Source organism: Cynara cardunculus (genome assembly GCF_001531365.2).
Source record: "Cynara cardunculus var. scolymus isolate 2C chromosome LG 5, CcrdV1, whole genome shotgun sequence".
In the NCBI taxonomy this organism is placed as follows: Eukaryota; Viridiplantae; Streptophyta; class Magnoliopsida; order Asterales; family Asteraceae; genus Cynara; species Cynara cardunculus.
Window position 1 is genome coordinate 11,357,299 of NC_037532.1, and position 12,387 is coordinate 11,369,685.

At 34.5% G+C, this 12,387-nt stretch overlaps 1 protein-coding gene across 1 annotated transcript; it reads right to left on the minus strand.

Annotated features, from left to right (window-relative positions):
• Positions 1–3,695, minus strand: LOC112513401 (WEB family protein At2g38370-like). The gene is made up of 2 exons (XM_025119651.1): positions 3,365–3,695; positions 1–1,591 (listed from the first exon to the last, which is right to left on the minus strand). The coding sequence occupies exons 1-2, from the start codon at positions 3,590–3,592 to the stop codon at positions 74–76; spliced, it is 1,746 nt and encodes a 581-aa protein (XP_024975419.1). The 5' UTR covers positions 3,593–3,695; the 3' UTR covers positions 1–73.
• Positions 3,696–12,387: the final 8,692 nt, after the last annotated feature.

Below are 12,387 nucleotides of genomic sequence, written 5' to 3' on the forward strand. Positions count from 1 at the left end.
ATAACGTAGTCTGAAGCTTCATAATTAACAAACACAAACTAGATATAGAAATCCTAAGACAACTTATTCAATTCTAATCCACGGCGCATGAAAGCCGAGAACTTATGCTATGTTTCTTCTTCTTCTTGCTCGGCTTCGCCACTAGGAACGATATCCGACCAAACCCGAACTTCTTTCTCTTTCCCGACCGACGTTTCCCACCATCATCATCACCGCTGCCACCATCACCACCACCACCACCACCACCGTTGGTAGGCTTGCTCAGCATTTGTGCCAACGAAACCTTCCTTTTCCCCGAGCTTTTTTCTGAATTCTCTTCAGTCAACAGCAACTTCCGGCTCAAAATCTGCCCGATCGACATTGTCGGCCTCAAAACCGGACCGGATATGTTACTTGCCAAATGGGATCCGATCCGATTTGAAGAATTTTTGAATTTGGTCGAGTTTTGGACTGTTGACTTTCTCCTTTGACCGTGTTCCGATCGCCATTTGCGAAGAGCTTCTTCGGCTTTTAACTTGTCGTTATTCGCAGCATCGACTTTCCTCAAGGCTTCTTCGAGAACCCTCTTACTGTTCTTCACTTCATCGGTTGCTTCCTCGACCCTGTTCAAGATCTCGGTTTTTGATATCTCGGCTTCTTCGACTCGAGCCATGGCTTCGGTTTCTTGGTTATTTGAAGCTTCATCGGCCTCTCGAGCTTTCATTTTTAGATAAAAGTATTCCTCGAAAGAAAGAGTCACACCTTCGCCTTCAGATAAAGTTTGACTTTTCGATATTGACTTTATCTCGGATCGTGCAAGAGCTTCACACGCTTTCGCGGCTTCTGTAAGTTTTCGAGCTCCCATTAGACGAATGTTGGCTGTTTTTAGTCTCATTTTAGTCTGTTTGATCTGATTCATTGCTCGTAAAACTTCTGATTTCGCTACCTCTCCGACCTTCTTGAACTGCTCAGTCTCGGAAGTCAACCGGTGGAGCTCCCGTGGTAAGTCAACGTCTTCTTCAAGAGATGGCATTTTCGTAGAATTCAGAGATAATCTCTGACGGGTTTTCTCAAGTGCGAATCTTTCTTTATCGATCTTCTTGTTGTACGATTCCACAGTCGCTCTGATATCAGCAAGATCGTTTGTGGTTCTTGTTAAGTTCAGTTTGGCTTGCTTCAATTCCATCAAGATGAAACCTGGAGCCGAAGAAGGACACATCAAGTTATCACCACCAGACTGTGGCTCAAGTGCGTCTTCGTCATTTCCCTCTCCCGGTTCTTCAGATTGATTACGAGCACCCGATTGTGGCTCATGTGTGTTTTGGTCATTTCCCCCTCTCAGTTCATCAGATTGATTATGAACAACCGATTGCAGCTCAAGGGTGTTTCGGTCATTTCCCACTCTCTGTCCTTCAAATTGATTACAAACCACTAGTTCAACTGCAGCTGATTCTTTCTGAAGTTTGACTTTCAAATCTTCGAGAGCAGTTTTTGTTGCTTCGAGTTCTTTCAAGACTTCGAGCGTTTCCCTTTCTTTCACTATGAGATCATTCGCTAACTGCACGGCCTGCTCTTCTGCTTTTGCTGCATCAAATACTTCTTCAATGTAATCCTGCAATCACATGAACAAAATGGTATACTCAGAAGTCAATTAGTTATCCAACAGTTTGACTTCTAGAGTCAACGCAGTTGGGTTTCAATATTAAAAATATAAAGAAGTTATAGCTTTTAAGTAAATACGAAAGTTTTTTAAAGCTAAACAATAAGCCTATATCAACCAACAAGAAATTAGTAATTTGAAAAATAGAATTTATATCAAATCAATTAAGTATGAAAAGTGCCTTTGGCGTGTAGCTAAGTTGACAAAGGGGAGGGTGACTTTGCTCAAATACAAGACAGATCCCGGGTTCGATCCCCCCTCCCCTAGCCTCAGCCGTTGAGTGAACCAAAAAATGTCACCTCACATTGGTGTCCTTGGAGGGGGTTTCGTGTGGGCCGGTTAGGATTGCCGCTAATCAACCTTTTGCCCAAATTAAGTATGAAAAGTGACTAATTTGACTGAGAAAAAGTGGAAGCTTTTATAAGAAAATAACAATAGTTCCTATTATTTGGATTCTCCTCTAGAGACGATGTGTCTAGCCGATGTGGGACTCCAAGGCACCCCTTGTGCGGAGGGTCGATTGAGAATGTTGGGCCGTGGAGATGGTAAATGACAATCTTGATATCATGTTAGGATATGCAAGACTCTCTGGCTCTCTTTCTAAAAGAGCCTTTGTAGAGAGGAGATATGTTCCAATATATGTAGAAGAAAAGTCTACACAAGTAATCGCTTTAAGCACCAAATAGCTCATGTCTGATCCATCCGGGATTAAACCATTATGCAGAACTCGATCCATGTTTAATTTTGGTAGAAATCAAACACTCATGCCGACTTGAAATAAACCAAGTTCTTAATCAATGATAAATGAACCATACATGAATGTTAAGAAGCAATTAGCATTTGTAATCAACCAATGTACATGTGAACTACAAATACAACACTCATTGTGTCAATCAAACTGCTTTTTTTAAAACTATTTCATTGATCAATTGCAATGTTCCTTTGGGTGTCTATCAGACTATCACTACTTGTTGGCTTTCCGTCATTTCTTTTGCTGTTGCTAACACTTGCATTTTTTTGATCCACATATATGTTGACCGTTTACAAGCCAACAGATTATGAGCAACGGAGTTCACCAACCTAGGCCATGGCCCATGGTCCTTCTTTAGCACCTATAAGAGATCCACCGTACGCCCTAAGCTAAACCGTCCATGTACCATTTCTTACCTAAACCGGTAGGCACCCAAGCTTCATCCTGGTCATGGATAGATCACCATGAACGGGTGAATGTTGTTTAGCTAGATCGCACAAACTTCAAATGTTGCTTCTGTGAGAATATGTTTATCCTCCAAAAGAGCCTATTAAGGAGAAATGGCTCATGTCTAACGGACGTGGGACTCTTGACAGTTTCCACAAAAAAAATTGAGAGATTAACTTCACTTAACCATGGTATTTTGGTTATATTTATAAACAACATTGGTTTTGCAGAAACATAAAAATATGATTACACTTTACAGAAAGACTTGCATAATTTATTCAGAATCCTTCCTACTTTTACAGAGTATATCATTGTTTTATCAAAAAAAAATTGCAAAAGCCATTTTTTGTTTCACATAGAAGACCAATTACGATTCTACTTATCCATGTTCTATTTTGCGATTTTGTTGATTCTAAACCCTTTAATTGTTTAAAAACGAACAGATTCACTAATGAACAAAAACTTAAACAAACCAGCAGATACGAAACGAAATGACGGAAAGTGAAGATACAGAGAGAAGGATGAACCTCAGAAGCATGAGGATGAGGCTGCTTATGATGGGGTTTCCAGAACCCGACTCCACCGAATCGGTTCACGGCCTCCTTCACCGACTCAAATGGCGCCGATGTGTCGATTTCCCCCCTCACGCCACCGCCATTGTTGTGTTGCTGTTCCGAAGCCGTTTGTCGAAATCCAGGGCTGACATTTTGACCTGAATCAAATGCTTCCACTCTAGTGTAATTAGATTCATCCATGAGAGGAATGAAACAAAGAAGTTATGGATTTCAATGGGGAATTTGGGGTTTCTATTGTTTGGATCTGGAAACAAAACCCTAAATAAAGATCAGAGAGTGAAAGAAGAAGAGACAAAAAAAGAGTAACGTTATGCGTTTTTATCTTGGCAAAAGTGCAAGTAACGGCTCCATTTCCCCCAAAAACAGCTTTACCTTTCCAATCAAACTATATTAAAAAATAAATTCAATTTTTTATTTATACGTTTCCTGTTTTCATATATTTTTGTACACGCATGTGTATATACAAAGAGAGGACATTTGATTTAACGAATTAGTCAAATTGTGATAACTTTGAAAATTTATGCATTATTTGTTATTTTATATGATATTTTTTATCTAATACTCGAATATAAAATATTGATTAACATATATTTGTTTTACAATGTGTTTATTTTTGCATGTATTCAGTTCACGATGTGAACACTTTTGACGTGTTTGTAACAAAAAATTCGCATAAAAAAGTTTCATATCGTGAACTGAATAAATATGAAACAAATATATCTTAATCAATACGTTAAATACTATAATTAGAAGAAAAAAAATCATGTGAAACAAGGCACTAAGGTAGAAGTTCTTATGGATCTCCCAAATTTTGGAGTTTTCAAATAAGTAAGCCTATAGATATAGGTAGAAGTTCAAACGAGAAACCCTATGATTTACGAGAATGCAAGAACAGTTGTGCGTCTCTAACCTCTTTTTAACAATAATTTAAGCTATAATAAATAAAAATAAATCAATAAAGGTAGTAACGTAATTAGGTATTTTATAATTTTTATAGTATTGTAATTATCCCAAGATTCTAGATTGGAATCTGATCGAGTAAATTCTCGTGTCTCCATCATTTTTCTCCCCATTGTTTTCTATATCCAAAGATTCGATCTTTGTGATCACATATTAGAGAATGTTTTTGAGAGTCGGACCAGAAAATGTTAATTCAACGAAAATCGTACATAGAAGGCAAAGTGATAACAACGTGATACATCACAATCGATTATATGGGATTATGAAATCAACACAATGACGTGATGTTGCTGTGATACATTACATTTTAAAGGTATGGTTTCAAAAAAAAAAAACAGTGATAACTAACACAAATTTGAATGATCACCACTTATTTGGTTCACCCTCCAATAAAAAATCAAAATCATAAGTTTTGTGATTTCAAATCAATATTAATTTACTCGTATTGATGATAATATCAAATAGGTAACTTTAACTGGTCCGATTATGATCAATATCTTATGCTGATCAGTATCACATAGTTAGCACATGTAAGATTTGTCACATTTTTCACAAATAATTATGTGATATCATATTGCGTAATCAGATGTGATGTTGCCGTCAATTGTAATACTCGTGTGAAATCGACAATTATGTGATAAAGGTGTGAAATCGACAATCGTGTAATCGAGTGTCGCACCTGTTCGATTACACTGATTCATTGTGGAACGTGCTATGATAAATATGTGATATAGCCCAAACCGGTGACGTACAATAATCCAACCCTAATTGATAATCATGTGTTAATTCATGATACAACCCTAATTAGATAAAAACAGGTGGGTTATCATCAACTTATATTGTGAATATGGTTTAACTAGACTGTGATAATCATGTGATAAACAAGCAATGTGACAATTATATACATTTTCTATTACTCGATTTTGCCCTTTTACTGTTGATAATTGAATAAACTGTGATAATCGGTCAAACGGTATTAATCTAACTCAGCTGAAACTTGTTACTTCCTTAGATCCTTGCTTTCAGTTTACCTAATAGGCCTACCATCACTGTGATGTTGTGATAACCACGTCAGTGATGATGATTATCACTCCCCACATGATCATAATAATCATCATCGTGTTTTTTGAGTTTTAATATACCAATTTTACCCTCCCATGCTTTTAGTATTTTTGAACCTTTTTTAATATTTATTTAATTTTGAGAAATCCTTTAACTTATCTTAAAATTTGATTTATAACATAATGTTTGGCTTAAAGACTGTTATTGCATTCTCGTAAATCACAGAGATTCTCGTTTGAACTCTTCCCTATATATATATATATATATATATATATAATGGCTTAATCGTTTAAGAACTTCATATATTGTGATAACCGTGAGAATTTTTATCTTAATATATTATTGTGATTCTAAATAACTCGTTATGGCGTCAAAGCTTGGGTTCGCCACCATGTTAACCCCTGTGGCTACACTCTAAGGCTTGCCTTCCATTATGGCACGTTACGACGTGTGATGCGCGTTACAACGTGTTATTTTGTAAGGTGGATTTTTTTAATATATAATTTGAGGGATAAATGATAATTATGTATGTGACCTAAAACTTAAATAAACATAAAAAATGAAATTTAATAACTAAAAGTCTAAACAGGTAAATATTTGCTCTCATTCTCATACACAAATTGTTTGAAAAACTACATAAAGTAGTGAGTTGAGATTCAAGAGATTTAATCTCAATTTTGCACACTCGATATCATTTTTTATCAGCTCTATATATTTCGTATCAATGATTTTTTTTTGGTCTATTATTTACATTAATTTAATTTATTATTCAAAACACTAACACATACAAATATGTGTATTGTCTCCTTAGGGCACGCCTTAAAAAACACCATGACCTCGCTGTAACTCGTAAGTATTGAGACTTTACCTCATCGTCACGCCATGCCTCACGTCATTTGAAATCTTGATTGTTTTATATAATTTTTTCTCATGTAATACTAGCATTTAATGTATTGATAAACATATATTTGTTTCACAATGTTTTTGCTTCATGTGTATGCGGTTCACAATGTGAAACTTTTTTTGCATGTAACTTTTGTTTTAGAAATAGACAAAAAATGTTCACATTGTGAAACAAGTACATGTGAAGACAACACATTGTGAAACACATACATGCTAATGGATATTCTAAATCCCAGTTTTCCATGAAAAAAAAACTATATGAAATAGTACATGATATTAGTTCCCAATGTTATCGTAATTTCATAGGTTCTCAAAAGATAACCCCCCTATATATATAAGTTTTTTTTACGAACTGTCTAAATAGTATAAACTGTCTAAACCAAATTATTTTCAATATCTTTACCTAGTGATATATCTCATTCCTTAATTATCTAATTCACTCGACATCTTAAAACGGATTACCAAACAAATTGTAATCAAACTCACATAACCATACAAAAAATTATAACTTTTTTACTGTGTTTCATATAAGAAAATATTTACTAAAATTTGACATATGAAACATCTCCGAATTCAATTTCTGATTTCTTATTATGTTTCATCTACAAAACATTACTCAATTTGTAACATCCCATTTTTAATACAACCTGATTAAAAGACTCGGATTAGTTTGTAAAATTCATACTACTTAGGTTGTCTGCAAAAGAGAAAATTGTATCAAAATAGAATCAACTCTGTCATGATTCCTATTTTAAGGATCAGACTTTAGAATTTATCATTTTAAGATCTGAAAACAAACTTTCATATATTTCAAGACCTCGTCTATCAGTTGAGCAGGCAACCAATCGCTCAAAATCTGTTTTTATCAATTTTTTAACCTTTAACGACTACTTATATTGGGAAAAATACAGTGTTTCAATCGTTGACACATTCTTTTTTATGTTTCCATCAATGGTCCATGAAGCTTCATGAGAAAATTGAACTTTTACACAAGAAATTCATCAAAGGTTTATAATGAAAAATGAAAACACATACGAAAATCAATAAAAGATGATGAAATGAGTGATAAATTTATAGACAACCTCTTTGTTATCAAGACTCGTCGGAGCTATTAAACCGTTTGTTAACTACACTTGTCGAAAAATGAAGCTTCTTTCAGTAGAGCTCTTGCTTGAGGAGAAAAAGAACTACGTGGTTGTTTACCATACACTTATCTGGGTAGGTGTTTATCGACAAAATTCAACACTAACACTTTCATATAGAGTAATATTGTAGTCCACCAAAATGGTATCATATGCAAAAATTTACCCAGTAAACGACGATAACCGTGATAAGAGTCGTCTCATTTACCAGGTAAGAACTCAGTCCTGGCCATATGCATTCAGTAAGATAATATGACTCGATAAACAATTATCTAGATAAACAAAAACAATCATTTTGATCACATGGTTTCACTCTTAGTCATTCTCTTCCAAAATTACGAAAATAGCCATTAGTCTGTAATTTGCGAAGGGGTCAAAGTGTAAGAAGAAAAAACAAAGTTTCTGAATCAGATCTGTAATTGTAGGGACCAAATATGTAAATTTGGAAAAACACATTGCGGACATATTTTGGCAGACCTATTAACTAATTTACATATTTGATCCCTGTAATTACAGACCTAGTTCAAATCTTATTTTTTTTAAACTTTAACATTTTCACAAATTAAAGACTTGCTAAAAGATGACAATATTTTTATTAAATATTTTCATAATATTCACTGATTTCATCAAGTGGTTGTGTTAGCTAATTATTGATTTTTGTCTAATGAATCAAAATAGAAGTTCATATATTTTCATGATATATACATTTGTTGATATCAGGATGCTAAAGGGAGCAAGATTTGCACAAATAATCTTTTCATTATCAATCTATGGTGGGTTTATCAAAAGGTATGATATTTAGTGTTTAATACAGATCTTAATTTATGTCTGTATTATGATGTCTGTCTTTAGTATTGATCGACCATCTAATGAACTCATTGTTTTAGCAGCTCACTTGAAATTATTGCAATATGGCTAATGTCTCTACAAACACCTTGCAACTACATACTCTTTATTACATAGATGGTTTTTTAGTTTATCCCTTTGAGAATATGCCTTGGATGCATTGTTTACTAGTGTTTGTGACTGACCCCTGTTTTGACTCTGACTATTTTATGATATTCTATTATATTGATGTCATGTATTGTGTCATATTTAGATCCCATTTAATAAATATGAATATATGTTTGTGTAGGCTATGTCAAGACAATTTTTTGAGAATAGATGGGGGCGAAAGTATGCTTAAATAGTACAATGAGCACTTTGAATTACCATTTACCAAGTAGAGGATTTTCGAACGATCCTCCAATCGGGGAGATAAAGACTTTTTAGAAGTTGCATTATAGAGAAAAAAAGGGTTGGGTTAATGACTATTCTAGCACTTCATATGTAAGTTACATTTAACGAATTCTTTTGCATGTCTTCGTCTTTTTCGAGGATGGTCTAGTATCCTGAGCACTAAGAGAGACCCTACAGATTCACGACCTAGCACCGGCTACTCAAGTCGATTGAGGCACACTGAAATGTCTGTTAGACCTGCCTCAATGGAATCTGAGCTTGCTTCAACCAAATTTGAACTCTTTCATATGAAGGATTAAGGGGCTGAGTTGCGTCAAATGATAAGATCGATTATATCCGGCTAACCATTTTCGAGTTTTTCAAGACCGTGTTTCTAAGACTCGAGGTCGTTAAACCTTCTAATATGATTTTGGATGTTTTTTTGTTGAATTTGAATGAACGCATGAATTGGTTGAAAATTAGGGTAAAAAGTTGTTGTGTTTTATATGAAAAATCTATAAAATTAAGTTGTTTTGTGATTTTTATGAAGTTGTTCGTTATTAATATTAGTATTATTTATTTATTTAATTTTATTATAATATATAATTATATATAGATATGCAACTGAAATATAGACTAAATTATTATAAAATATACTCTTTATAGAAGTAATTAACTTTTTAAAAGACTATTTTTAGAGAAGTACAAATTATACCTATGTTATGGGGTCATTTACTAAACGTTTACCCGGAAAGTATTTACTGGGTAACTTTCCTTACCGGATGAACATGACAAAGGTCAAAAATCTTTTTTTATGGGGAGGGGGGAGACCCCTCCAGATCAAGGCAAAACACTGAACGCTAAAAACAACAATTACGCACTTGGGTGGGGGCGAACCACATCCACTAGAATATCCAAGGCACCCCGAGGGGAAAGAAGAAGTAAGAAAGAACAGAAGAAGGAAGAGAAAGAGAGGGAGAGGAAGAAAGAGAGAAAAAGAAGAGAGAAAGGAAGAAGGGGAGAGAGAGAAAGAAGCCAACCACGAGGGAAGGACCCGGCCAAGCCAAGACCGGGAAACAACGAGGGATACCGCAAGGGCAGGAAAAGAGGCCTAAAACAGGCACACCCTAGACCGCACCAAGAAAACCAAGAGAGCAAAGGAGCTCACACGACCAGAAAGACAACGCAAGAGAAAAAACGGCTAAGGGAGGTTCCAGGCAAGTCGAGCCCGGACAACATTGGGGGAAGGCTAAGGTCAAAAATCTTACCCGGTAAGAACAATGATAAAAATGAAGAGTCTTACTCGGTAAGTGAGGGTGACGACTCTTACTCGGATAAGTGCTTACCGGGTAAATTGTTGCATACCATACCATTTTGATGTACTACAATCTTACTCAGTAAAATAAATTATAGTGTCGACTCCTAACCCTAAACACTTACCCGATAAGCATTTAAGTAAACGACGCCTAAGCCATGCAAAATGCAAGTACAAATGAATTCAAATTGATTTGAACTCATATGCAAAGTGCAAAGTGCACCTTCGCAAGTCATGCAACAAACATTTCATAACCTCTACAATTCTCCACAAATTAATTTAAATGAGAAATCAATTAAAATAGTCATTTTGACCGTATCGTTTCATTTCTTTTTTAAAATTAAAAAAAATAGCTACAGGTCAGCAATTGATAGATTCGTAATTTGCGGAGAGCTCAAAGTGTAAGAAAAAAATGAAGTTCCTGAACCAGGTCCATAATTACAGGGACCAAATATGTAAATTTAAAAAAAAAAACATCTGCAATTACGGATATATTTTTGCAAACCTATTAACTAATTCACATATTTGGTACCTACAATTACGGACTTGGTTCAAAAACTTTATTTTTTACACTTTTAGCTAAATTATTGTTGTTGAACAACAGAAACGAAACAACAATGACCCAATTCCAAACCTAAAAGGCTGATGCAGATAGCTGGAAAGTACCTCAAAACTATTAATCAAAATAGTTTCACTCTCCCTATTTAATGGTTGACACTATTGCTTCAGTAATAAATTTTTTCATCAAGTCATTCTCAACCTTTTAATCAAGTCTTTATTTTTACCATTCTATAAAGTTGGCTAGAAAGCCTGACCCGAAAGGCAGCTGTAAAATGTTAGCAGAACCCGGGCTATATAGTTGTGATCCAACTCTCCAAGAAAGCTTTTGATGGCACCGAATAAAACAATAAAATCGAGTTTATATGACCTTAATTTTTTTTAATGTATTGTTTCATAAGATTAAACAATTATGTCTTATGTATAAAAGTATTAAAATAAGTTTATGGGAAGTTTCTTTAGGGTTTTTAACGAGTTTTTTTTAGGACACTATCGAAAATATGGATATTTATCGAAACTAGGGATATTTATCTAAACCACCAAATCACACAAACCGTCCACACAGCACTACAAAACGCAGTTTAGAACATTCGCGGTGCAGTATGCGATTTGTATTTTCATCAAACCATACTTTTTTTTTTGTTTGTAAGGGTGTCCGGGCCAAAGCCCGACTAATCCCCAGCAATTTTGGAGGCTAAGCATGGCCCCACTTAAATGTCGCCAACACTCCCCTCCCAGGGCTCGAACTCGGGTTCATGACTATGCCATGCCCAAGCCTTTACCACTAGGCTGGAAGGTCTTTGACTCATCAAACCATACTTTGCGGTGAGGTTTGCGGTTTTGAGTCATCAAGCCGCAGTTCAAACCGCACCACATCATATATTTTTGTAATATATTTATATATATATATATATATATATATATTTATACATATAATCATTTACTAAAGAAAATAATTAATATATTATTGATTATTTATTAATTTTCAGTTTTTCTTTTAAGTTTTTATATTGCAAGTTCCTAGTTTGAGTTATTTTCATTTTTATTTTCTCAAAAATCGTGGTCAAAATTATTTATAAGTTAACTTTTATAAGATATATTTGGATTAATTACGAACTATTTCGTTTGCATTATGCTTTTTTAAATTACACATTTAGTAAGTATTAAAAGTTTTATTTTATGGAATATAGGAGCATTATCGTTGAGTTTATTATAAAGTTGTAAATCTTGTGATTGTATACACCACTGGCTTGAAAAGCGTTAGGTTCAAACCACATAAATCGCATCAAACCGCACCACAATTTGTGGTGCGGATTTTTGCGGTTTGAGGCTTATGCGGTTGGGGGAAAATCTTCAAACCGTATATGTAGTGCGGTTTGTGGTTTGACCATAAACTACATCAAAGCATACTGCGAACACTCCTAATTGAAACAAAGAGTTTTTGATATATTTGAAGAGAATGCCATATAAAAAGATGTCTTCATCGGACACTTATGTCCTTTAAAAACACTAATAAAATACTTTATTTTAAAATTTCAAAAAAATTGTTAAAAATGTTCAAAGATGTCCTACAAATTCAATGTAATGTTTTCAAATAAGACATACAGTTTTTGTACCTATATATTTAACTCCTATAAGGACAATTTGACATTTAGACATGCATTTTTACTTTCTTAACCCGATCCCGTTTTTGTTGTTGTGAAATCAACTCAACGAGGGTTGTTCAGAAGATGACACGAGTGTATGAAAAACAAGCTAAATTGTGAGCAACTACTTTATATATGGTCTAATGTCCAATAACGTGAGACATGACGCGA